The sequence below is a fragment of the Aegilops tauschii genome, chromosome 1 (genome assembly GCF_002575655.3).
Source record: "Aegilops tauschii subsp. strangulata cultivar AL8/78 chromosome 1, Aet v6.0, whole genome shotgun sequence".
NCBI lineage: Eukaryota > Viridiplantae > Streptophyta > Magnoliopsida > Poales > Poaceae > Aegilops > Aegilops tauschii.
Window position 1 is genome coordinate 398990180 of NC_053035.3, and position 27559 is coordinate 399017738.

General features: G+C 47.0%; 2 protein-coding genes and 1 pseudogene across 2 annotated transcripts; 1 reads left to right on the top strand and 2 right to left on the bottom strand.

Annotated features, from left to right (window-relative positions):
- Positions 1–6076: 6076 nt before the first annotated feature.
- On the bottom strand, positions 6077–10649 carry LOC109759750 (uncharacterized). The gene is made up of 8 exons (XM_020318589.3): positions 10471–10649; positions 10185–10371; positions 8048–8180; positions 7788–7913; positions 7621–7685; positions 7089–7176; positions 6921–7019; positions 6077–6398 (listed from the first exon to the last, which is right to left on the bottom strand). Exons 2-7 carry the CDS (start codon positions 10359–10361, stop codon positions 6940–6942), a joined length of 669 nt encoding a protein of 222 aa, XP_020174178.1. The 5' UTR covers positions 10362–10371; positions 10471–10649; the 3' UTR covers positions 6077–6398; positions 6921–6939.
- A 9327-nt stretch (positions 10650–19976) lies between these two features.
- Positions 19977–23497, top strand: LOC109759748 (uncharacterized; annotated as a pseudogene).
- Positions 23498–24514: 1017 nt separating this feature from the next.
- On the bottom strand, positions 24515–26825 carry LOC141034361 (protein FAR1-RELATED SEQUENCE 5-like). Its single transcript, XM_073506311.1, has 4 exons — positions 25914–26825; positions 25389–25643; positions 24597–24617; positions 24515–24523 (listed from the first exon to the last, which is right to left on the bottom strand). The coding sequence occupies exons 1-4, from the start codon at positions 26823–26825 to the stop codon at positions 24515–24517; spliced, it is 1197 nt and encodes a 398-aa protein (XP_073362412.1).
- Positions 26826–27559: the final 734 nt, after the last annotated feature.

Genomic DNA, 27559 nt, shown 5'->3' on the forward strand with positions numbered 1-27559 from the left:
CTCCATGACGCCGCCAAGCGGCTAATCAGCCATCGACGCGGGGGGAGGGGGGTGGGAGCCGAGCGGCGGCGATCTACCGTGCATCACTCTTCCTCGCTACTGGCGGCGCTCGCGGACGTGTTGGCTTCGTGGTCGTGGACTCGGTGATGTCCTCCTCCTCCTCGCGGGTCTCGCCGAATATCACCTCGCCCGCGTTGTCACGCTCCTTGTAGGCGACCGCCACCCGCTGGCGATACCGCCAGCGGGCAAGGCGGATCTCGCGGGCGGAGCAGTAGGATCGAGCAGCGCCTCCTGCTCCGCCAGGTCCGTGTCCGGCGTGACGAGCTGCTCCTCCGCCTGTAGGTGTTCCTGGAGGAGGTGGTTGTTGTAGGCGCGTCGGCTTGCGCCTCCCGGAAGTGCTCCTCCCGCACCATGCCCATGTAATGGGCACGGGCCTCGCCGATGGTCATGGTGCAATGCATCCGCGAGGGTGGCGCGGAGGAGTAGGGTCGCGCCGGCTCGTTGTCGGCAGCATCCTCCATTGGGACACCGTCCTCCTTCGACTGCCTACCGGCCAGCCAGCCGGCAGCAATGGCGGCAATCTCCTTCTTCCGGTCCGACGTCAGCCCGTCATAGAGAGCTTTGGCGGGGTGGGGGTGGGAGATCCATGGTGAGAGTGGTGCGGAGAGGGATCCGAGGCGGATGACTGCGCTATGGCCGTGGTAGCGGTTTATATAGCAATGGCAGCTGACAGAGGGACGAACGGGCGCTGACCGGAAGCGCGCGGGATGGGGAAGGGGGTTTTGATTATTATTTTTTGAGTCCAAACACACTCTCATTTATTGATCAATATCCAAATACATAGGAATACAAGATAAATCCAGGAGATTAACGAGCCAAAGATGGCACCCCGGAGATTGTCCCAAAGTGTGTTTGGCGAGGCTATGCGCCTCAAAGTTCGTCTCCCGCCCTTTGAAGATGAAGGAGCATACTAAAACCTGCGAGCCTCGGGAGATGATCTCTTTAACAATGCTCACGTAAAGCCCACCCGTGCCTTTGTGTATGTCGGTGACAACCTCCCTGCAATTTGAGGCTACAAACGCATGAGATAGTTTAGGGAGTGAGCTTTTCTGCACGTCAAGGCTTCTAGTGTCGCCGGATTGTTAGAGCAACTCCAACGGGCCGATCCAAACGGACGGTAATTTTGTCCGCTTTTGTCCGTTTGCGTCGACCAGACGGACACCGACGTCCACTTCCACGTTTGGGTCGGCGCGTGCGCCCAACGCTGGCCCGACCCATTTTGACGACGGTAGGAAAAAAACGCATGCATATTTAAAAAAACAACATTAATTAAACATTAAAGCCGGCCACGAAGGCCAGCTAGAGTCCACGCGTCCACATTTGCATTTAAGAAAAATAAAAACAACCTAAACTATGAGGCGGCGCGCTGCCCTTGGTGTCGTCGTCGTCGTCCTCGGGGTCCGTGAGGTCGATGAGCGTCGGCGCCAGACCGGCCCAAGGGAACGCCGTGTTCCAGAACGCGTTCATGTGTCGCCGCCTGGGATGCTGCCGCCTGGCGCGCCTCCTCCTCGGCCTCGCGCTGCTCGTCCTCGGCGTCGCGCTCGAGCATCTCGAGGTACTCGCCGTCGCGGCGCTCCTCGGCCACCCGGATCTGGCGCCATTGCTCGAGGTACGCCGCCTCCTACGCCGGCATCGCCCCCACCCAGACCGGCGGCGCGCGGACCCACTCGCGCACTACTCCCGTCCAGGAGTAGCGCTCGATGGGGGACGGCTCCGGCTCGGGCTTGACGCGACGTCGGGGAGGGGACGGCGGGGCCACCGGCGGCAGCACGCAGTCGCCGGCCGCGGAGAGGGCAATGGCCTGCGCCATTGCCGCCTCGTACCGAGCCTCCTCTTCCTCCACGCCTCCGCCCTGCGCCGCTCGTCCTCCTCGCTCTCACGATAGACGGCCGCAAGGTCCGCCTGGTAGGCATCCTCCGCCGCCTGGTCCTCCTCGCGGACGACGAGCGGCGGCGGCGGCACGCTGCGGTCGACCTCGCGCACGCCCCGTCGCCTCGTCTCCTCGTGCTCGAAGGCGAACCACCTCGCCCAGTTGGGAGAGTCGGCGGCGTAGGCGCCGGAGAAGAGCCCCATCTCGTTGTGGTGGTGGTGGCGGCTAGGGTTTGCCGGCGACAGGGGAGCAGAGCTTGCTAGATGTGGATGGCGAGTTTGGATGAGGATGACCCCATCGCACGGTCGACTTAAAAAAGGACGACCACCATCGCTGACGCGTGGGCCCGTGGTCATAAATTAAGCTGACCGCGTGGGCAACGGGTAGTTGGACGGCCGACAGGTGGGGACGCGGCGGACACCGAGAAGGCGCGCGTGGCGTTCGTTCTGCGTCCGCGCCGACGCATTTGGGGCGCAAATTCGTGGACGCGAAGCGGACGTGATTTGGGTTTGGGTCGGCGCGTTGGGCCGTCATTTTTGTCCGCGCCGACCCAAACGAACGCAGGCGGACGAAATGGCTCGCCCCATTGGAGTTGCTCTTAATACCTGCTGCTGCTGATGCACCAAGATACTTTCCCACGTCATCCCTGCAAACGGCACTTATAGACCCATCATTTGATTTGATGTGCGCGAAGTAGCCCCATCAACATGAATTTTGCAGCAGCCAGCAACCGGCGGGATCCATCTTCGCCTGATATGCGTGCTGGCCGTAGATGAAACGGACGGTTTCTCTTTTAGTCTGGACTCATCAAGCTCACGAATATAAGTGTTGATGAAATGGTTCGTAGCATGTGGGGCAGATCGGCGGCGGGAGATGGAAAGAGACTTTTCTTGAGGAGGAGGAAAGACTACGTCCGTGCACATGCTGTGGCAACTCGGAGGGTGGGGGGTGGAGGGGTGGAATCAAAACCAAAGTTCACACAATGGAGATAATGGTTCATTTATTTATATTTTACATGCAAAATGTTGCTAAAATTAGATGGTAGCTAAACTAAACTGAGACCAAATGTCGTTATACTTTCATTTTAGGATTTTAACCTTTTCGGTACTCCATGAGCATAGTGGGTGTGGTTCTACATAAGCAGCTGGTTTTTCTTTTTTACCTTTTTTTAGTAATGTTGCAAAATATTTTTCACATTCACGTTTACAGCGACTCCAATCAACCACGCATCCAAGTTGAGCACATCTGCACATGGAATATTTGTGCCGTTACGATGTCTGAATGGATATGGATGCCACCGTGCCAAAGTGATAAAAAAAGGTTTCAGACACCTGCGCTTTCACCTTCTACCTATCTCAAAGATACACGCATACTTGATACATATTCTCTCTTGATAATTTTTTTGACAAATCTCCATCGACCAGAGTATAATTGCTAAAGGAGAAAGACATACTCCCTCTGTAAACTAATATAAGAGCGTTCTAAACGCTCTTATATTAGTTCACGGAGGGAGTACTAGGTAAATATTTCAGTAAACAGCTTACAACATATTTTAGTGAACATATACACATTCTTCGAAGATATTTCCATGGAAGTCAAGCTTTCGTCTCGTGACTTTTGGGCCAGGTGAACGAGTGGATCAAGGATATGGTGGGTGAAGAACTGAAGATGGAAGAGCATTGTTGATAGGCGAGCCATATTTTCGGATGTTTCAGTTTTCCCCAGCAATTCATGCATGCGTTTATCTAATTTTTTTGCAAGAATAAACTGACTGCTTTCTGGGTAAGTCTGGCTCTTATGAGGTGTCAGGTGGAGTGTGGATCAGATCAAGGCACTAAGCAGGGAATTTATGCTACCCCATCTGTAAAAAAGTAACAGAGGTAGGCCCTGAATTATCGCTGAATTTATTTGCTATACTACTACCAGAAGTGTATAAACTGCACGTGTTGATCAGGGAAGGGTTTTGAGTACCTCTGAAGCCTCCATGGGATGAACGGACCAATGACCGCCGGTAACATGGGCACCAGCTCGAGCCTACGGCAGGTAGGAAATCAATCAACGCACCAGCATATTTGCATATGCTAAAGCTAGCTCCCCTGATGCTCCGGTGTCTTCTCTTTCCAGATAGTACAAGCAGTCTACGAAATTTCATACCGGAGTAGATTGGGCACCCAAGTTTGAGATCTCAAGATGTCAGATATTTTTAAATTTTTCTAGTATTTTCTGAATTTAATTTTCGTATAGGGTGCTCGTGTGTATTTCCCCAGTCAGTTTCGTCTCTTTTTCGCTATATACCACTGACAAGATAATGCAACTGAAAATTGAAAGCGCCATGCATCGTCTCGTGTAGTAATCGGTGGAGTATCATGATATCACGTGACTGTATGCAGGGACGAATCCAAGGGGGGACGAAGGGGGGCTAGGGAGTGTTTTGACTCGATTTTCCTCAATTCACCCCCCCTGTCCGGCTGTCGCGCATAACCACGTGAAACCCCCAGGGACGGCCTAGCCCATGTACACTACATAGCAGATCAAAACCAAGAAAAAAGAAAAGGCCCACCATCGAAGAGAAAAGGGGCCAGGGTCCATTGGTCGTGGGACTTGCGGCTGCAGCAGCACGTACACAACCGCTTTGATTCTCTGCTGCTGCGATCGTCACGATTTTAGCGCCGCCAATCCTCCTAACTGTCCGCGAAGGAGAGGAGCACGGCAAATGTGCTCCAACCTCCCAGCGAGAGTCACAAAAGAGACTCTTTTTTTTGCGCATAGAGTCACAAAAGAGACTGATCCAAATCCATGATAGCTGGTAGCTGCACCTGCACGGTTAGTCCCTTCTTCATCTCTTGATCTTCAATTTGTTCAAATTTGTGTGGTTGTGCCATACAGAATCTACAAACATCAGACGTATTGGCTGCCCTTATATTTTTATACTCGTGTATAGATAAGACGAGGAAGAGAAACTGAAAAATGTTTGCCAAGAGCATTTGCGTCCAACTGTCCAACCCTACAGACCCCAATCGATCATTCCTCTCGGCCAGTAAGGGGATTATCAAAAGCACCACCACCATGAGCGACCACGGAGACGACGATGCACGCCATTCTCAATAATTAACCTTAGCTTCAAATCTCTGTTTTTTGCTGGTTAATATGAAGATAATTAATTGATTGACATGAAAATCAGAGTTGGTCAATTCAACATAGTACCGTCGGCCAAATTATGTAATATAACTATTTTAGATACTCTTTTGTCAAAGATGAATACTTTCATAATAATTTTGTAGTCTTTAGCTGTTTACACTAACGAAAATACGAGTCCGGGCTTATGTTTCTTTGCACACTTTAAACTTATGAGTGATCATCCGATGCCCATCAGTCTATAAGAGCTCTAGTCTGAAACTCGCCCCCCCTATGCCAAATTCCTGGCTCCGTCCCTGACTGTATGTATGTATTATCAGAATTAATTAAGAAGAGACGCGCAGTTGTCGGGTCAGGATAAGGTCACGGCCGGCGGCTGGTCGTGCCCGGCCGATCGGTCGGTGGAGGTCAGGTGTCCATGCGCGAGCCGCCGGTGGCGGCCTGGCTGACACCTCAAGCTCAAGCGAGCATGCGGAATAGAGATGCACTGAACCTTGGAGCTAGCTACAAACAAAGCAGAGTTAGCCGTCGCGGTCACGTGCATGCATCTCTCCTAGGACGGAAACAGTCAATGGGCAGCACTCCGGCACGTGCTGCTTAATCTTAATCCACGCTCGGCTCTGCTCTTCCCTGAATTATCTTGTGGTTCGTTCAGTTCAGTTCAACGAGAGGTAAGGTAACGGAGCAAACGTGAGGGTAAATTGATCAAATCTTCTTATTTTTTTTAACTCGAAAGACGCTATGGAGACGTCCAGATGACACTCTAAATATCTACTTTTCATTAGCTCTGGATTGACTGGTCAGAAGTCTCTGGATGCTTCAAAGATGCACCCTGCCATCTCCCTTAATATTCAATCATTCCAGCCGTTTTTGGGAGCAAGCACAGTGGCACTCTTGTGGTTAAGGGCATAAGTTCCCCTGTTAGTGCCTTCACTGTACAAACAAGATGGCCCGGAAGAGGTCAAAATATTCCGCCAAAGAAATTAACATGCGTGGCGAGGCACCAAAATCGACAGAGCACAGGGTTTAGTTCGCCTATAAATACTTTTCACCGTCTCATGTCCTCTTCACATTAAGCAAGGAAGCAAGCACAACACACACACACTCAGAAGAAGAAGAAGAAGAAGAAGGACAACACAGGTGGTGGAGCCATGGAGCACTCCTACAGCAGCATCAGCAACTACGGCAGCGCGAAGGAGAAGAGGCCCCCGCTGAAGAGGGGGCAGCTGAAGCGGCAGATCGTCAGGACCATCAGCAACCTCGTGCTGCCAAGGAGCGACGGCATGGCCGCGGAGAAGCGAGCATCGGGTCGCACCAGCTTCGGCGCCTACAACTGAACCTCTCCCAAGTCCAAACCACATCGATCGTCAGTCAAGGCTCTAGAGCGGTACAAGAAGAAATGCTTCTACCTACTGTACATGTTTAACTTCCCCCCTTTCCTTCAGACCTTCCTTAGGTTTCCAACTAGCTGAGAGACCACTCACAACTAGGGTTTTTGAGTGTTGTTTTGGGTTGTGTTTGTGTAAGAAGGAATAGAGAGGTTATGTAAATTTTCGTATGTGATGTGTATTACTTGGTTATTACAAAGTAGAGATGCAACGCTGATCGTTCTTGCTCAGGGTCTGATTTTATTCAGAAGAACAAGTTTCCCCGTTGATTTCCCCAAAGGAAACCGTCAATATGCAGACATAGTGCTTGCCTCAACAGCAAGATAATGAAACGCAAAACACGACTCTCATACATCTCCACGTGCATCAACATTTCAAATAGGATTATGATATTTTCTACGAGCGCTGTCGATTGCATATAACTGATACTCCACAAAGAGAATAGATGGTGTGCAAGGGTACAGAACCTCAAATCAGGCAATCGATTCATGATCTGCGCTTTATCTGTGAGAAGCTAGAGAGCATGGTTGATCTTGAATTCGCTAGCTCCACAATTTGTTCAAGTGCTACATGAAACATAAATATAAGTTAGATCAATAGGACTAAACCTCTACTGTTCTTGTTAGAAATATAACCTGATTCAAAGGAAACTTGGGTTGTTCGTAGTTTTGGAGACACCAATGCGCCGAACATTGATAATGCTTTTGATCTTGCAGTTTGAACCTAAAGTGCAGAGGAAAGGAACAATAAATAGAATTTGGGTGTCTTGGAGTCACACATCTTTCTTTGTCACGACACAAATGTATACGAACGTCATGGCATATCAGTTTCTTGCGCCTGAGTGAACCTGATATTCTTCATCTTTTCAAATGTGAATGTAAAATAGCATTGTTTACTAGCAAGAATGTGTAATTTGGATAGAACTGACACAAGCCAGACTAACTTGAGTAGAGCTACTAACAGGTCTTCCAGCATATCAGGGTGGCTTGGCCAAATTAACCACTGAAGCACTTTAAACTTGGTTTTATTGACTTACTAATTCCTCATAACTAATGCTCTACGTTGTTACTTTCAGGCCATGATTCACCATCAATTGTGCTCAATTTTTAAGTGTTATATATGTTGCTTTTACCTACTGTATTTGCAAAATATAACAGGCTCATTTACCTGGCTGCAAATGTCAACGCCCGTAGAAGATTTTGCAGTAGTTGCATCTGATTCATTGCTACCATCTCCGTAACAAAAGAAGAGGATTTCAAGGTGAGCAAGGAAAACTAGACACATTCAAACACTAAAAAGTAGATATAGTGCTTGTGCATCACTTGTGCAAATACCTGAGGTAGCTTCTGATCCTCGGTACCTTAGTTTTGGTTTAGTACTATCTTGTGCACTGACAACATCACTGGAGTTTGATTCTTCTTGCAAGCACCACTTTGACAGAGCAAAATGAGGCTTTGATTCTGAAACATAATTAAAGAACAACTCATGGCATGCACATGGAACTATCAATCTAAGGATTTCAAAAAAAAACAAGGATGGTTGCCATAGCAGCTCTGCATTGTTAATTAAGATTCTGAACTCAAATAATGGTCACCTGATGGTCGCAAATCTGCAGAATAATCCACTTGCAGCCTAGTGGCTGCAGATTGCTCCTTATGATCGAACAGCACACTCGAAACACGTGATGCGCCCATCGAGTGACGAGCACTTGCCAGATCAAGCCAACCCTAGGAAATAAAGAATATCATTCATATATGGGAACTAATAGTTGCTCAAACCGTCGGAACTAAATGCAACAGCCCGGAGCAAGATAAGTTTCAGGGCACAGCACAATCGTAGGCACATAATAGAAAATAAAATAAAATCAACCCGAGCAAAGAAGCTTCTGCTCGGATACTAATTCTTCTCAGGTACTTAGCTCGACCCTGAAGATAGAAATTACTCCTAGTAGATAACAATTTTTGTTCGGCTGCTTGATACCACACACTAGCACACTATACTTGTGTAACAGTCACTTCAACTGGAGTCAAACTGCTCCACAGAGCAGGGCCGGCCCTGGGGAGGGGCAGGGGGGGCGGCCGCCCCGGGCCCCCAAAATTCAGGGGGCCCCTACGGCCCATACTGCAGACGCGCGCAGGGAGTCAGCAGGCCGATCTATCGATTTGTTTCCTCGAAAAAGCTAGCGGGCGAGGCAGCCAGCGGTTCGTTCACATAAAAAAGGAGAGGGATTGCGTAAAAAAAAAGAAGAAAAAGAGCGATCAGCGATCGATCCGATTCTGACGGTTCCCTTCCTATTCTGTTCCATCACGCAGTCGCAGCCCTAGGCCGCCGACGCTCGATGCCGTACATGTATTCCCGCCTCGCAGTTGTCCCCTGGTAATTTCCTTACTAATCCGGTTATGTACGCTGCCGACGCTCGATGCCGTACATGTATTCCCGCCTCGCAGTTGTCCCCTGGTAATTTCCTTACTAATCCGGTTATGTACGTGGCAGATTTCAATTCTGGGGCCCTATCATCACGCCCCTTTGGCCTCTGCTCAGTTGATCTTCTCTCAATCCTCTGCAGACTCTAAGCGCTACGTTGCTGCCGTGCTTTATAGGCAGACGCACTGAAGTTCGATCGTCAGGATTCAGGAACTGAGGTACTCCTAAATATTCATATAATGTTGATACAATAAATTCCATGGTTGCATAGCCGGCACTGTTCAACGATTGATCATTGATGCAACAAACTGTTTTTGTTTTCAGCATTGTGTGTTTTATCATGTCGTCCAGCAACTGGACAAATTCATCTGGTAGCCATAAAAGAAAAAGGAAGAAGGAAGTGGATAAATTGATACAATCACAGCGCACACATATTCACAATTTTTTCAAGAAGAGTGATACTGGTGCTTCCACTGCTTTAATAAACCCAGATGACTAGTAGGTGATCGTTGCCATAGGGGAAGAGCAACAGACTAATGGGAATTCGGAAGAAGAAAATGTTGACACCAACATCAGCGAGAACAAAGTAAGTGGCTCGGTAATTCATCAGATGCATAGGCACAATTTGTTACAGTTGATGAAATTTTCGGGCATGTCAGAGAAGTAGATTGTTATACCACTATACTGCTTATTGCATCTTATTTACTGTCCCTGTGACGGCCACATCGGTCGAAAGAAGCTTTTCGAAGTTGAAACAATTGAAGAACTATTTGAGATGAACAATAACTCAAGAGAGATTAAATGGTTTGGCTACATTATGCATCGAGAAGAAATTATTGGATGAGATTGACATCGACCCCATCATAAGTGACTTTGCATCGAGGAGCGTTAGAAGAAATTTTTAAGGTAATTTCAGAGTATAAATTACTTGATAATCATACTGATTTTGGATGCATTTAAATGTTAATTTGTAACGCTATATATATGTATAGTCATTGATGTTACTATGATGTGTATATTAAGGGCCCCAAGTTTTAGGTTCGCCCCGGGCCCCCAAAAACTCAGGACCGGCCCTGCCACAGAGCAAGGGAGGACCCCATGGAGGCACCGACCACACAAACCTAGAGCAGAGACCATACGTTATACTCCCTCCGTCCCAAAATTCTTGTCTTAGATTTGTCTAAATACGGATGTATCAAATCACATTTTAGTATTAGGTACATCCGTATCTAGACAAATGTAAGACAAGAATTTTGGGAGGGAGGGAGTAGATTGGTGCACAGAGGGCATCGGCCGGCGTGACCTACCTGGCGAAGAGCGGCGGAAAGCGAATCCATGAGGAGGAGGTAGCCATCCGCCGAGTCCATGAACCGCAGGATCTCCTCGTCGTCTCCCCCAAGTTCTTCCGCCGCCGCCGCATTGGTGGCATCTTCCACTTGTTCCACTCGACGATCGGGTCCCAAGTGCCGCGGCACCGCCGCCATGAGCCCGAACCTGACACGCCCGAATGCCCAGGTGATTGGGAGCAGGAAAACGAAAATTGTGAGGGCGAGCGGGATTTTAACTAATCGACGGGTGAAAACGACCCCATACCTTGAGACCCAGTGGCCGGGATGGGGAGTTGGGGAGAGCAGGTCCCGGCGCCGGCGAGTAGGCAAGCTACCCTGCCTCCGCCTGCTGCCGTCGGCTCTGCTGCGAGAAAGGGATCTGATTAGGCCATCACCGGAGGTGCGGGCATGTGGTGTAGCGGGCGGAGAAAGATCGGTGTAGGCTTTTCCTACGGAGAATTTGATATTTTGATATTTTATATTTTTTAAAGTGTTCAAATTGAATATCCAATATTAGGATTTCCAAAACAGTTTGTCTAACTCACATCTACTCCCTCCGTTCCATAATATAAGAGCATTTTTTACACTACACTAGTGTCAAAAACGCTTTTATATTATGGGACAGAGAGTGTAGATGTTTTTTAAGGATGTCACATCTAAGCCCCCACAAGTATACAATGTAGCAACAAGAAACAAAAAAATTTAGGATAAAAAAATAGACCACAAACAGAATGAACATCAACTTAGATGTGACATAACTATATCATATCTAGATGTGTCCTTGACGGACCCTTTTCAAAATGAATTCAACAAGTACAAGAACGCCTAAATCGAAATTGGTAGGAAGAAATGACGAACAAAACACGAAATTGCATGCGCGTCCGGCTGCTGGTACCATCGCTCGTATCCTGGTTTGTTCCTGCGTGATTTTTGGAGACAAGGGAGGTGTTGGGAGAGAATTTAACTCTTCAACCACGTACCCTTAATTTGATCCCTCAATCGTTCATGGACGTGTCCAGTTAGTGACTGGGCATATCCGTTTTGAGTCCCTATTTGTCCATCCGTGCAGCCATAATTCTCATTTTCTTTCTCATATGTCCGGTCACTTGTACGTGATTGATAGAGATGAAGAGAGAAAAAGAAAAGAATAAATAAAGAAAGAGAAAAGGTAATCCAAGATGGGGCCACGTCCTATGTAACGGATTGATTGGACGCGCCCGGGCGTGTCCGCGAGCCCTCATACCCTCTCCATATTTGAGATGAATATGAGGGTTCACGGACAGCCCCGACATATAGGGAAGATATGAGGGGTCCGATCGGGTCAAATTTTTGCTACTTTTTACTCCTCTCTCCTGTCCAGTCAGTGATCCCCGCGCCCACCCGGTCAATTTGAGGAGTCCGGCTGTAGATGCTCTTAGAGCCCTTGGATGAAAGGGGAGAAGTCATAAATGCATAGAAGACCATGGAGGCCTAGCATATATTCACCTCAAACCTAACTGTCAGCATCAATCTTCAACAACTCCATCACTTGCCGCCACACCTTCATTGTAGTAGAACAGTCGTCTCCACCATGGAGGAAGGATGACAAGGAAGAATGAAGGAGGAAGCTCTGCCAGTGCACAATACCTGCCATCTCCATCGACATCGCCATGCTTCTCTTCTTCCTCAACACCATGTTGGGTTCTAACTTGTCTCTCCCCTCTATGTTCCATCCAAATGTTTGAGTAATTGCATTCATTCTCGGGGAAATGTGGATGAACTCTAATGTCTTATTTTAATCACAACGATATACGATTCTTACAATATGTTTATGTTAATTACCTTCTTGATGTTGGGTGAAGTCGGTCACTCAATATTTGTCTTCATGGATGAAAGGTTATTACTATCATTGTGATGGTGGGTTGAGGAGGTATTGTGATGACGGTGCTTATCTCCCCCTTCCCTGGCCTATTGATAGGGAAATTATCAGAGACACCCATTAAGTTGCGTCCATGGGAGACCCTTAATCACCGTTGCCAAAACCAGAATGCTGGGAGAAATTGTGGTGGTCTATGTGATCTGTGGCTACTGCATGTATGCATGTATGTGTATTTGACTTTGCCCACTTATAAAAATAGATAACATGCATTACGTCTCAGACTAGGTTATCTACTTGTATGACCATGTACCCTAAGTAATAGTAGTGATGAATCTGAAAACCCTGAGAATGCTTTATCACTCAAGCGCTGCTTCATCTATTTTATTCTTCTTTTTACCTTTACGTTCTTAGTTTAGTTAAACCCCTTTTTATTACCATTTCCTTAGCAATAGAATAGGCTATTTCTAGAATATAGTCTGGGTGCGAACATAGTTGTGTCTATGACAACATAGTCATGAGGTTAGTAGTTACATGCGTGTCACTCCATATGGGTTCGACAAACCTTACTTATCACGAATTGCAATAGTCATGTGCACTTCAGGTCATCAACGGCCACAAGCCCCCTTGGGCTGACCCATGAGCTCTCAAGAAGGAAGGATCCGGAAGATTTTCCGATCAAGATGAAGAGACCGGGTCTGAGGAGGACCCTACGCACCGCACAGGTCGGTTAGGACTGTTGTAAACCCTAGACCCCCAACACCCTTTATAAGCCGGGGGAGGGCCAGTCAATAGAAATCCTACAATCTATCCCTCGATTCATCAATGTGCCATGTACACCACATCATTGCAATATAACACGAGCAGAAGTAGTGTTTTACCTTCATTGTGAAGGCATAAACCTAGGTAAACTGATCTCCTATTACCCCTATGTTTGTTTCGGCTAGTCGAAGCACTATCGAGGGGTTTGCCGGAATTTTCACCGACAAGTTATGTAGTTGCATATGTTTAATATCAATGTTTGGACTAGCTCAAAATTATGCTATGTGTGATGCAAATGTAGTATGCATGAACTGTTTAGTTATGTTATATATGGTATTAATATGGAAGTGGCGTCGAACTTTGTAATTAAGTAGTTTAAATTTGTGTTTGAAATGAGTTCATGTAGCAAAATTTGTGTATGAATGTTTTTAGGAGATTATGATTAGGGAATCTCCTAGCTGAAGACAAGTTAATCCCTCCAAAAATCAGCTTCTGTGATAGGGATAAGGTTTGAAGGATTAAGTTTCAGGGATGTGTTAGAGATACTCTTACAAAGTAGATCAAAGATAAAGAAAAGGAATAAAGAAGCAGCCACACCCTGCTAAGAAACACTCGAGACTATTAACTAGAAGAGAAATCAGGCCTCCTCAAGAAATTACCGGACAAGCGAGATTTGGAAGCTATAATTTTTCTTTTCATCAATAGGTTTAGCTTAACTCACCTTCTCCTCCTCACAAAAAAGTTAGGGTTTCTGCCTCCCGCCGTCGCCGTCGCAGGTCCGGCTCCTCTCCGGTGGCCCTAGGGCCATGGGGGCGCGGTGGATCTCGGCAAGGGCCGGCGAGAGGGCTCTGTTTTTAGTCATTTCTTTCAGTTTTGCTAGGGTTTGTGTCCTGCTCAGGAAGACGAGACGGTGGCGGCTCCCTGAAGATGGAATAAAGGTCTCGCCGCCTAGCCCTCGTTCCGGCGGTGCGTCTAGCACCGTTGTGTTGGAAATATGCCCTAGAGGCAATAATAAAATGGTTATTATTGTATTTCCTTGTTCATGATAATTGTCTGTTGTTCATGCTATAATTGTATTAACTGGAAACCGTAATACATGTGTGAATACATAGACCACAACATGTCCCTAGTAAGCCTCTAGTTGACTAGCTCGTTGATCAATAGATGGTTATGGTTTCCTGACCATGGACATTGGATGTCATTGATAACGGGATCACATCATTAGGAGAATGATGTGATGGACAAGACCCAATCCTAAGCACAGCACAAGATCGTGTAGTTCGTTTGCTAGAGCTTTTCTAATGTCAAGTATCATTACCTTAGACCATGAGATTGTGCAACTCCTGGATACCGTAGGAATGCTTTGGGTGTACCAAACGTCACAACGTAACTGGGTGGCTATAAAGGTGCACTACAGGTATCTCCGAAAGTGTCTGTTGGGTTGGCACGAATCGAGACTGGGATTTGTCCCTCCGTATGACGGAGAGGTATCTCTGGGCCCAATCGGTAATGCATCATCATAATGAGCTCAATGTGACCAAGTGTTTGGTCACGGGATCATGCATTACGGTACGAGTAAAGTGACTTGCCGGTAACGAGATTGAACAAGGTATTGGGATACCGACGATCGAATCTCGGGCAAGTAACGTACCGATTGACAAAGGGAATTGTATACGAGATTGATTGAATCCTCGACATCGTGGTTCATCCGATGAGATCATCGTGGAACATGTGGGAGCCAACATGGGTATCCAGATCCCGCTGTTGGTTATTGACCGGAGAGTCGTCTCGGTCATGTCTGCATGTCTCCCGAACCCGTAGGGTCTACACACTTAAGGTTCGGTGACGCTAGGGTTGTAGAGATATTAGTATGCGGAAATCCGAAAGTTGTTCGGAGTCCCAGATGAGATCCCGGACGTCACGAGGAGTTCCGGAATGGTCCGGAGGTAAAGATTTATATATGGGAAGTCCTATTTTGGCCACCGGAAAATGTTCGGGATTTTTCGGTATTGTACCGGGAAGGTTCTAGAAGGTTCCGAAGTGGTGCCCACCTGCATGGGGGGACCCACATGAACGTGGGTAGTGGGGGCAAGGCCCCACACCCCTGGTCAAGGCGCACCAAGATCCCACCTTAGAAGAAATAAGATCATATCCCGAAGGGATAAGATCAAGATCCCTAAAAAAGGGGGATAACAATCGGTGGGGAAGGGAAATGATGAGATTTCTTTCCCCCACCTTTGCCAACGCCCCAATGGACTTGGAGGGCAAGAAACCAGCCCCCTCCACCCCTATATATAGTGGGGAGGCGCATGGGAGCAGCACCCCAAGCCCTGGCGCCTCCCTCCCTCCCGTGACACCTCTTCCTCCCCGCTTGCGCTTGGCGAAGCCCTGCCGGGATCCCGCTACTTCCACCATCACACCGTCGTGCTGCTGGATCTCCATCAACTTCTCCTCCCCCCTTGCTGGATCAAGAAGGAGGAGACGTCCCCGCTTCGTACGTGTGTTGAACGCGGAGGTGCCGTCCGTTCGGCGCTAGGATCATCGGTGATTTGGATCACGACGAGTACGACTCCATCAACCTCGTTCTCTTGAACGCTTCCGCTCGCGATCTACAAGGGTATGTAGATGCACTCCTCCCCTCTTGTTGCTAGCATCTCCTAGATTGATCTTGGTGACACGTAGGAAAATTTTGAATTTCTGCTACGTTCCCCAACACGTTGATGGGCGTGTGGAGGTGTGTCTCCGGCGGATCTATCTTTGGTGGATTTTCTCGGATCTCGCCGTTGTTCGTCTACGTTCGTGTGTATTCGGATTGGATCTTTCAGATCTATGTTATTCTGCGGCGGTTGCTGTTCTGGTGTGCTGGTCCTACGGGGCCTTAGCACGACGACTTCCCGACTGTCTATTACAACAAGTTGTGCCCACTCCGGTGATGGAGGGGCGATGACGGTGGCGCGCCTTCGGCTCGCTTCAGTGTTGGTAGTCGTCGCTAGGTGGTCTACGGATCTGGATATAATTTCAATTATTTCTGGTATTCGTTGTACTGCCATGATTGAAGATGAATAGATCGAAAATTTTCTCGCAAAAAAAACTCACGGGTATCTGAATAACACTTCTTCTTCGGTACAACCCCCCTAAATACAACAACGGCTGAGATCGCTCCATACCCCTTCATTAACAAGGGTATGATCGTCTCATCACAAAAAAGCCGCCGCCCGCGCGACGGGGCTGTACCCGCGTCGTGTCATGTACAGCGAGTGCACGTACACGCGCCCGCCCGTCTACGTGGTGTGTCGGGCCGTCTACGTACGACGACCAGCTGTCGTGGTCAAAGTAAAAAAACACGTCGCTAGGACGGTTGCGTGGCGTCGGTCAAGGGACGGTTCCCGAGGCGGCCGCCACCCCCGATGCGCCATTAAGGCCGGCGTTAAGCCGATGCGTCGGTCACCTACCGCCGCCCCGCCCCGATGTTAAATCGCCCCCACCTTCTCGTCTGCCTCCCCCACCCCCACTCACGTCACCCACCGACGCCATCCACCAGACGCGCCGTCTGCCTCCCCCACGTCCTTCTCGACGGCATCCATGGCGTCCGGCGGCAGCGGTGGCACGGACGGCCGTGGCGGCGCGTGGCCGATGAGCCTGGGCACGCCAGACACGGACGAGCTCATTCGGCTCGGGCTGATGGTGCCACCGGGCTGCCGTCTGCCGCACATCTTCCACATCACCGCCGACGGGTACCCGACGAGGGGGCCCGGCGCGACGCCGGAAGAGCTCCGCCGGCACGAGGGCGGCCGCTGGAATATTGCCGGCCGTACAAGGTTTTGGACGGGCAAGGACTTCTAGAAGGTCGTCGCCCAGGCTCGTCGGGATTCGGAGACAGGTGGCCCGTCGTCTGCCCCGCGCCGGTCCTGCCGTCCCCCTCCGGCGGCCACGCCGTCCCCAAGCTCCTCCCGCCGTCCGGTGCCCACGCTCGCCGGGCCCGCCGCCCCTCCCGCCGTCGAGATCCCGCCGGAGCAGTTCGCGTTGCGCGAGGATGGCGACCCGGACGACTACCCCGGCTACCTCATCGCCCTACGGGTGTCGCGGGCAGAAGCGGCGGTGGTAGAGGCCAGAGAGGCCGCGGAGCTGCAGGCGGCACTGGACGCCGCGGCCGCTATGGCGGCGGCTGCAGAGGCCGCCGAGCTGCAGGCGGCACTGGATGCGGCGGCGGCTACGGGTGTGGTGCAGGCACCGGCGCAGGCGGCTCCGGTGGAGGACGACGCCGTCGACTGGGACGACGCCGGGAAGAGCAGCAACGATGACGACGGTGACGGCGGTGCGGGCGAGATCGTGGACCTCGCCGCGTCCGACGACGACGAGTAGATTAGGTTTAGATTAGGTCCTCTTATGTTTAATTAATTTAGATTAGGTCCTTTTATGTTTAATTAAGTTTCGTTATGTTCGAATGTAAAATGAACCCTTTGTCGTAAGGTTTAATGAACTATCCTTATGTTTGAATGAATTTTAGATGCAAATTACTATGAAATATTCTGAAAATGTTTTTAAATTTTGAATCATTTTGTAAAATAGAAGTTAGCGAAAAGAAATTAAAACATATCCAATTCTCTTGAAGGCTCCTCCTGCCGCCATTAAAATACTACAGCAACACACACCTTTCATATGTGTCGATCGATTCGTCACCATATCGATAGCATGTAGAATCGCCAAAAATACAGCCGCAAACGTGTTTGTTTAGTTTTAGAATATTTTAAAAAGTTGGACATTTATAGAAAAAAAGTTGATCATTTCGAATGAGAGAAAATGGATGTCATCATTTTAAATCAAGATTTATAAAACAATTCATTGATTAAAGAAATAAGCCGTACTATCTTATAGACTCTGACAATTCGAAGTGAATGGAAAAAAATGATAGAAAATAGAAAAATTGAAAGACACGAAAATCGACGTGTGAAAAAAGTTTGCGTCACGTCCGGGGACTATGTTAGGTTTTTTTTGACATACATGCTTGCCATGGTCAATGTAGCCCGTGAAGAAAATGTGAGACCGTTTGGCGGATGCGAAGAGGAGATATGCAAGGGGGATCCGTTCCCCCCTTACGGAAACCACTGCCTTCCACATGCATTTGGCGTGCGTGCTTGCCACGGTCATTGTAGCACATGGAAAAAAAATGAGCCCGTTTGGCGGATGCGAAGGAGAGGCGTACGACCGAGGGCCCCCTCCGCCCATACCGAAACCACCGCCTTCCACACCAAGTACCTGAGCGGTTTCACGGAATGCACCCAACTTTTGCCAGCGCGTGTGGGGCCCCACCCGGGCACCCCACGCCAAAAATGAACGAAATCCGACAACGAACGCACGTTGCGTCACGTCCGGGCAGTATTTTAGGGGTTTTCGGCCCAGAAAATCGTAGAAAATCCATACAGTGTCGAAACTCAAAAAAAATTGGCGTGCGTGCTTGCCACGGTCATTGTAGCACGTGAAAAAAATGAGCCCGTTTGGCGGATGCGAAGGAGAGGCGTACGACCGAGGGCCTCCTCCGCCCATACCGAAACCACCGCCTTCCACACCAAGTACCTGAGCGGTTTCACGGAATGCACCCAACTTTTGCCAGCGCGTGTGGGGCCCCACCCGGCACCCCACGCCAAAAATGAACGAAATCCGACAACGAACGCACGTTGCGTCATGTCTGGGCAGTATTTTAGGGGTTTTCGGCCCAGAAAATCGTAGAAAATCCATACAGTGTCGAAACTCGAAAAAATTTGGCGTGCGTGCTTGCCACGGTCATTGTAGCACGTGAAAAAAATGAGCCCGTTTGGCGGATGCGAAGGAGAGGTGTACGACCGAGGGCCCCCTCCGCCCATACCGAAACCACCGCCTTCCACACCAAGTACCTGAGCGGTTCCACGGAATGCACCCAACTTTTGCCAGCGCGTGTGGGGCCCCACCCGGGCACCCCACGCCAAAAATGAACGAAATCCGACAACGAACGCACGTTGCGTCACGTCCGAGCAGTATTTTAGGGGTTTTCGGCCCAGAAAATCGTAGAAAATCCATACAGTGTCGAAACTCAAAAAAATTGGCGTGCGTGCTTGCCACGGTCATTGTAGCATGTGAAAAAAAATGAGCCCGTTTGGCGGATGCGAAGGAGAGGCGTACGACCGAGGGACCCCTCCGCCCATACCGAAACCACCGCCTTCCACACCAAGTACCTGAGCGGTTTCACGGAATGCACCCAACTTTTGCCAGCGCGTGTGGGGCCCCACCCTGGCACCCCACGCCAAAAATGAATGAAATCCGACAACGAACGCACGTTGCGTCACGTCCGGACAGTATTTTAGGGGTTTTCGGCCCAGAAAATCGTAGAAAATCCATACAGTGTCGAAACTCAAAAAAATTTGGCGTGCGTGCTTGCCACGGTCATTGTAGCACGTGGAAAAAAAATGAGCCCGTTTGGCGGATGCGAAGGAGAGTCGTACGACCGAGGGCCCCCTCCGCCCATACCGAAACCACCGCCTTCCACACCAAGTACCTGAGCGGTTTCACGGAATGCACCCAACTTTTGCCAGCGCGTGTGGGGCCCCACCCGGGCACCCCACGCCAAAAATGAACGAAATCCGACAACGAACGCACGTTGCGTCACGTCCGGGCAGTATTTTAGGGGTTTTCGGCCCAGAAAATCGTAGAAAATCCATACAATGTCGAAACTCAAAAAAATTGGCGTGCGTGCTTGCCACGGTCATTGTAGCATGTGAAAAAAATGCCCGTTCGATTAAGTTAAAAAAAAATTAACCCGTTCAATTAATTTAAAAAATGAGCCTGTTCGATTAAGTTAGAATAATGAGGCCGTCTATCTAAAAAGAAAATAAAAAACGCCGGGCGTCTCGCTAACCGACGCGCATGCGTGCATGGGGCCGTCCCACTAACAACGCCGCCGCAATCAGCGCTCGAGCGACGTCCTTAGCCGACGTGCATGCAAACATACCTTCTATCCCGTCTAAGTTTCCGCCAGCCCGTCTCGCCGCCGCCGCGATCTACACGTACTGCCGACGTACGCCGCCCGTCGCCCCACCGTCCAAACGTCGCCGGTGCGCCCGCGCCGGCCTGCCTGCCCTGACCCGTCGTCGTCGTGTAAGTTTTTTTGTGTCTGTATTTTTTATACGAAGAAGGTCATAGCAGTACCATGGTATGTGACAGAACACTATTTCGTGCAGTATGAATATCGACGGTGTGATTCCATGTTCTATTGAAAAGTGGGTTAGTCTAGTTGACAGACTGCCACGAAGTCAGAAATTCAGGTTTTATGAAACGGATATGCAGGGCATGTTCAGAATACCATCGATAAAGATGCGTGATTTTTTGCTTCATTTTTTACTCCTAGGTTACAATCCAAGTAGCAAAAAATTCATGGTCCAAGAGAGTTCTGGAAGTAGTGCTGGAAGTAAAGGCCTTATTTCACTAAGGCCTGATGATGTGTACTCCATATTTGGTTGGAAAAACAATGGAGTGGATGTTTTTGGTTTTCTTAGTACAGAAGGAGAAAAAGCAACCAAAAAATACCAGTTAGTTTTGTTAACAAAAAAAATGGTAAGATCATGATTGATGATCTGATCGAAAAGATTGTGAGGAATAAGACCACGGACGATGACTTTATTCGGATGACGTTTCTAGTTCTCTTAGGAACTATAATTGCACCAGTGTCTCATGAATACGTTCCGAAGAAGTACTATGCCTTAGTGCAAAATATTAAGTTGATAAGGAAGTTCAACTGGAATGCATTCACTTCGCGATTCTGTTTGTCGGAGATTGGCAAGCTTCTGCAGGACGGCCATGTTAGGCAGTGGCCACAGGGGAACCTGGCCCTTTTGCAAGTACGTTCTTTTTATTAATTTTAACATTTTTCTTATATGATGTTATCGAAGAACATGTTATTTAATTAGTTTATGTGTTTTGCAGTACCTATACTGGGAAAAGGTGCAACCAGTCATCGGTCCAAAATATGATCCGTTGGCATTGTTGAGCCCACTGATGAGGAATTGGACGGAAGATATGGCTGTGAGAAGAGACAAATACGACTATGAATATGGTCGTGGTGTTGGGATGGTAATCCGAGTAATCTTGTTTTGTTTTACATTTATGAAATAAAATTAAGTGTTAATATGATTTGTATGTATAATTCTCTTGTTGCATTTGTAGATCGATGACAACATTACAGAGGAGTACAGGCTGAAAAATTTTGGAGAAGAAGAAGCTGAAAAAACTAAGAAAGCTAGTACCAAAAAATCTAACGTTACTAGAAGGAGGAAAGAGGGCAGTACCTCGAAGGCTTCGAGCCAGAAGCCTACTATGGACCGGATTTTGAGTGAGATTAATGAGCTTTGGAAGGAAATGCTTCGTTTGCCAGAGTTATGTGCACAAATAACACTTGAGCATGTCACTTTAATGTCCATCACTTTATTGAAGAACTAAGATGAAATGTTTTCTTGCAGAGGATGATTGAGAAACTGAACAAAACCGGTGTCTTCTACAAACCCGGTAAGCTCGAAGAAGAAGAAGAGAATCTATACGGAGGCATTAATGAGTCTGGAAATGATGGTGAATTTCCGGAAAGAGTTTGTATATCAAAAAGATGATTCAGACCAGTTCCATACACCTTCCAAAATGAATTTACAAAAGGATGATGACGGCGTTGATGTAACTTCTCGTGGAAACACACCTTTTTACTGCACTCCTGAGTACATGGATAGTTTCAAGGGTAATATGGATGATCCTATCGAAGTACCAGAAGTATCAGATGAAAAAGCGGCCTCATCTTTAGGGACGGACGAGATCGCATCGCATGCATCGCTTGGTTCTCAAGGAGTGGAAGAGGAAGTGGAGGAGGTTACTGGCAGGCGCAAGCGCAAAGGGTCACAACATGTCAAGTCTCCTTATGTGGTCCCTAAACCGAACAAGCGTGCAAAACGTTCTGCGAAAGGAAGTAAGTTTTTTGTGTTTCTAATTGTTCTTGCGTAATAATTATTTATATAATTGCGTTTATAAGTATTTGAGTTGTGTGTTACAGAATTGTTCCAAAATGGTGGTGTTAACAAATCTAGTGATGAGTATGATGTGGTGAAAGCGTCCATCAAGTACGTGCGTGCGCATGAGTATTCACAAAAACATGCCAAAACAGAAATTTTCAATGATGGCACAGAAGATGGTCTCAGTGTGCAGAGAGCTTGTCAAATTATTAACCATGAATGGCTAAGTGGCGACGTAAGTTAATTTCATCTATTGTATTACAATTGATTCCAAAATACCATTGTCAAATCTGACACATTATTTATAGGTAATTAATGCATACTCATCATTTTTGGCCGACAAAGTTAATGACGATCGTTTCATGTTGAAAACTTGGAGGGTACATTGGCTGCTTCACATTAGACCCGGAAAGAAGACCGCCGGTAACGACTATGAAGCAGAGTCGCATAGTAATGGACCCGTGAATAGATGTGAGGACGAGTATTTCAAAAAACCAAAGGTAAGTTTGATTGGTTACACGGTATATACATACTATAGTATGTGCTGATTGTGTTTTATGCTCGTTGTCATGCAGACTTATATTCCTCTAAACAAGGGAAACACTCACTGGGTTACTGTCGTCATGCATACGGGAAGAGAGAGTTTCAGGTTCTTGACTCGTTGATGACTGGAAAACTTGATAGTGTTACTAGACAACTCGTTGAGGACCTGGTAGGTTTTAATTTCAATTGTGTATCTGGTAACATTCGTTTTGTTTACTATATTGAATGACTTTCTTTCCACCATGTTAATTTTATCTTTAGAGAAAACAACTAGGAGAAGATATCCAAGAAGCAAATGCAACCGGAGTTGTGAATTATCCGGATGTGTCCACATGGCCTATTCAAATGTATGACATGCCAAAACAAAATGATGGGTGAGTTCTTACTTTGACATAATGTCGATCCTATATGTTCAATAGATATTTAATCTTCGTAAATTGTATGCACTAGGAATTCATGTGGAATATTTCTCCTTTGATGCTTTCAATATTGGGATGGTGACAAATGGACAGGCTTATTTTCACAGGTACACATGTAATGTTTTTACTACGACGTACAATGTACGCTGTGCTAACACCACTTTTTTTTCTGAGGTCAATTGATGATTCGAGGGAGGTAATGATAGCGCAACTTATCTTTTCGGAAAGAAATAAGCTTGATGAAGTGAAAAACAAAGTTATTCAGATATCAAAGAAGAAGAAATAGATGCGACACGGAGGAGTTAGTTTTGCGTGTGACTGGGTGTTACTGGAGGACTATATTTTCCTTTCCCGATGCACACTTTGTTATAATTTTTATGTAATAGATATATTTATTGATTTGGCCACTATTTTGTTTCGAAAATATTATATACTTAATTGCTTTTTTATGTCCAGATGATATTTTGTTTCAGAAAATTTATATAATCAATCTTTTTTTCTGTACACTAAACTATGTAATCGTGTCGTCGTTTATTTTCTGTACACTAAACTATGGTAGCGCATTATTAAAAAAACGCTGTGATTTTGTTTAGAAAAAGAAAAAGTAATTTAGAGAAACAACAATAATGTTTAGATTTATATATATGTAATCGTGTCGTCGTTTATTTTCTGTACACTATACTATGGCAGCACACTGCGTGTTAGTTTAGAAAAGCAAAAAAAAATAGTTTAAAAAAAAGCCCGCCCGTCCACAGCGTGTCTTAATAAGCCCGTCATTATCAAGCCAACCTGGCGACTACAACAGGCGTTTCAGAACACGCCGTGGAAACCAGGCCCAACAGGGCAGCCTCGACAGACGACAGGGTAGCAATTCAGAGAAGTTCAAAGTGGCGACGGGGCGCTGGGTATATTAGTCGGTCGACGTCTCCTTCGGACGGTGAGGTGGGACTAAACTTGCGTCGGCCGCGGGGCGACGTGGAGACAGCCAGCCGCGACGTGGGCCGGCCCAATAAGGCCATGGACGGCGCAGACTTCTCGACGGCTCGACGCGCAGTGGGCCGGCCCAGCTAACCCCGCCGGGACGACGCGCTAGGGGAACTAAAGCAAATTTAGTCCCACCTCGCCGACCGAAGGAGACGTCGACCGGCTTATATACCCAGCTCCCGTCGCCACATTGAACTTCACTTATCTTCTGCCCCGTCGACTCGGCTGCCCTGTTGTGGCATGTTACCGCGTCGTGATCTGAAACGCATGTCGTAGTCGCCTGGTGGGCTTGATAACGACGTGCTTATTAAGACACGCTTGTGGACGGGCGGGCTATTTTTTTTCTTCTTCTATAACAAAATTGAGTGTTTTTTCAATATATTTGACAGCCGACGGGACTGTAGTAAATACCAATACAGAATTCATAGTATAAACAGTGAATATTGTACATTTATATCAACAATAATGATGTCTCCACATAACAATTGTCACCATAGTAATTTTATTATAGTCGACAAAAAATATCAAGTCTCATATAACAACGTTCTGTAGCCAATAATCTTGATTTCACACATATAAAATACTCAACACAAACATAAATTTAACAAATGTCTTTTATATAAATGGAAGAGGTAAAACACTTGCATCGTCTTCACTTGAGTCTTCAAGCCCAGTTGCTGCATAGAATAAATTAAAAATTGTGAGAATCAATGTACGATAGATGAATCAACGAAACTAACATAAACAAAGCAAAAAGACATACAGTTACATATAAATGGATGAAGTAAAACAGATGCATCGTGCTTACTTCTGTCTTCAAGCCCAGTTGCTGCATAGAATAAATTACAAACTATGAGAATCAATGTACAGTAAATGAAACAACAAAACTAACATAAACAAACAATAGACATACTCTTCATTTTTGCTGCATGTGCTCCTGTTATGACATGTGCCGCTGCATATGCTACATTTTCGTCCAGATTTCTCGTCAAATGCTTTAGGTCTCTCATTTTTTGTCACATCTGGGCCACCCTTACCGCGACCTCTACTGTTCTGCTTAGGTGCGCCCTTGGTGGATACCTTTACTGGATCACGAACCAGAATATGATCTCGGTTAGGCTCAAATGGATTATCATTCACGAAGCTTCGCTGACTATCATCTTCATTCCCCTGAACGTCCTTATTCGCTGTAATATCATCCAGAGCTGCCATCAACTTGTCGAATAAGAATGGATTACTGCATGCGAGATGAGATGCTTCTGCAGATTTGATGGTCAACTCACTATATCTAGCTCTGTCCTCAGCACTCGACCAACCCACGCAAACAGATCGCTGGTGCGCTTCACGGGCAGTCCAGCTCGTGTTTTTTTTAGAATCTTCGCAGGACACAACACTTGGGTATCACAGGTAAGTTCAGTGCATTCAAAACATGAAGAATATGCTTGCAAGGAAGCTCTTTGCGAGTCATACTTCGGCAACTGCACTTTATAGTTTCTGCCGAGTTACCTGGCGTATAGTCCACATTAAATCTGTGATCCCTGTTATTCTTCCACGCAACCACAAATCTCTGACTATCGGTCCCTGTCAGTCTATCAATTACCTCAAGCTCCTGTACCTTCTTCATATCTTGTTGCAACATATAAAAGTTTGCATGCGTGAATGCTTTGGCAGCATACGACTCAATGGTCTGACACTCAGTCACTGTTACTGGGACAGTTTGTGAGGCCGTGTAGTCATCATAAGCTTCATTCTCACGGAGGCGAACAATACAATTCTCGTAGTGTACAATCATGTCAATGATCGTCATACCATAGTCAAGATGAAGGTGCAGGCTGGAGTTCAGACTCTCACTCCTCTAATTACTGCGCATACCAAGAAAAAACCCACCAGACAAATATGATGCAGCCCAAAGGGTCCTCTTCCTGTACATCCTATGGAGCCATGTTTTCGTTCTCTTCGTCTGCCATTTGCGCACAAACGTGGCCCATCTCTCCTCAAAAACTTTATGTGTAGTGGCATAATACAGTAATGCCCTGAACTCCTTCAATGACTTGTGGTTGAGGTGTTTCTGCATATTCTTTTCAATATGCCATGAACATAGACGATGCCACACGTCAGAAAGCACCTTCCTGATAGCCCTTATCATCGCTGCATCTCCATCGGTAATTACAGATTTGGGCCTCTTCTGACAGTTAGCTTTCAAGAACGTGTTAAGCAACCAAACATATGTAGCCTCAGTCTCGTCTGAAACAATGGCGCAGGCGAATACCGTAGTGCAACGGTGGTTATTCAGACCCACAAAAGGGATGAACGGCATTCCATACTTGTTCATCTTGTATGTGCTGTCGAAGACGACAACATCACCGTAGTCAAGATAATCACGGCGTGACTGCGAATCACACCAGAACAGGTTTTGGAGCCTGCCTTCAGCGTCAACTGTGTGCTCAAAGAAGAAATCTGGATCTCTGTCCTTTTTGGTCAACATGATTCCTATGGCAATATCAGCATCACCTTGTGCAAGCAATTTCATCTTCTCCCTATAGCACATGTTATACAGCTTTGTCCTCTGAAACGGTGACTTTGCATACGACCCATACCTGCTAACCATGTTGTCAAAAATAATATGTTTTCTTATCCCAGCTCCTGCCATAGCTAAGATCTCTGCTATCTCAAATGCTTTGATCTGATTATGAGATTGGAGGAAACGGACTTCGTCCGGTCGTGCAAGAATGTGGCTGTGATCATCGGAGAAACTGCTGACATACCAAAGATTAAGCTTTTTATCAAGCTTAACTGTCAAATGGGCTTTGCAGAAGAATCGACTCTCCGGTCTAAGCCTGCGGGTCCGGCCTTCCATGGTACAGAACTTGGCCTGTCGTTTTCTTCCGGCGGAACAGAGATACCTCCTCAAGCGCACAGTCCTTGCGCGATCCTTTGAACGTTTTAGCGAGTCCTTCCTGATGCTGAACCCACGTTCTCTCGCGTGCTTGTTGTAGAACGTGTACACCTCATCTAATGACCTGAATGTCTTTGCCATCACTTCCTAATGCCTATCAGGTGACTCTTGCTGATATTCATCATAGCCCATGTCAAGGTCAAACTGATCATCATCGCTGTGCTCATCGTTCCCGCTAGGACCATCAACACCTCCCTGCAAAATATGACATATAACCTTGCATGTCAATCTGTTCTTGTATTATTACTTACCATAAATAATGTAAATAACTTACTTGGCTAGCGCTCCCACTACGAGATGCATCGACCTCGCTCTCGGCATTGTCATCATCTATATTATTATCCTTATTGTCACCATGAGCATTTATCTGTGCACATTTAAAGTAAAATAAGTGGTAATACAATTTTAATGTCAATCATTGCCCTACATTTTTTTCAACGTACCTGGCTCACACTATGTGCATAAAATTGTTCATCTATATCATATTCCTCATCGTCATCATTGCCATGTAGCTGTACAAATTTAAAAGGACATGTAAGTGTCAAAGAACTAGTTTGTATTCAATATGTTTTGGTCAACATTCAAGGCACTTACATTACCACTGTACGATTCATCCTGACTCATATAGTTGTCTCCGGGAGGTTGGTTCGCATTCAATGACGAGGATCCATTATCGCTACCGGAATCATCACTGGCGTATCCGATTTCTTGCTCCATCTATACACATACAAATAAGGTATCAATGCCAACATTCCACAACATCATCGAGAATACAGTAAATTCATCAACAGTGACATGACTATGTGTCATGCATA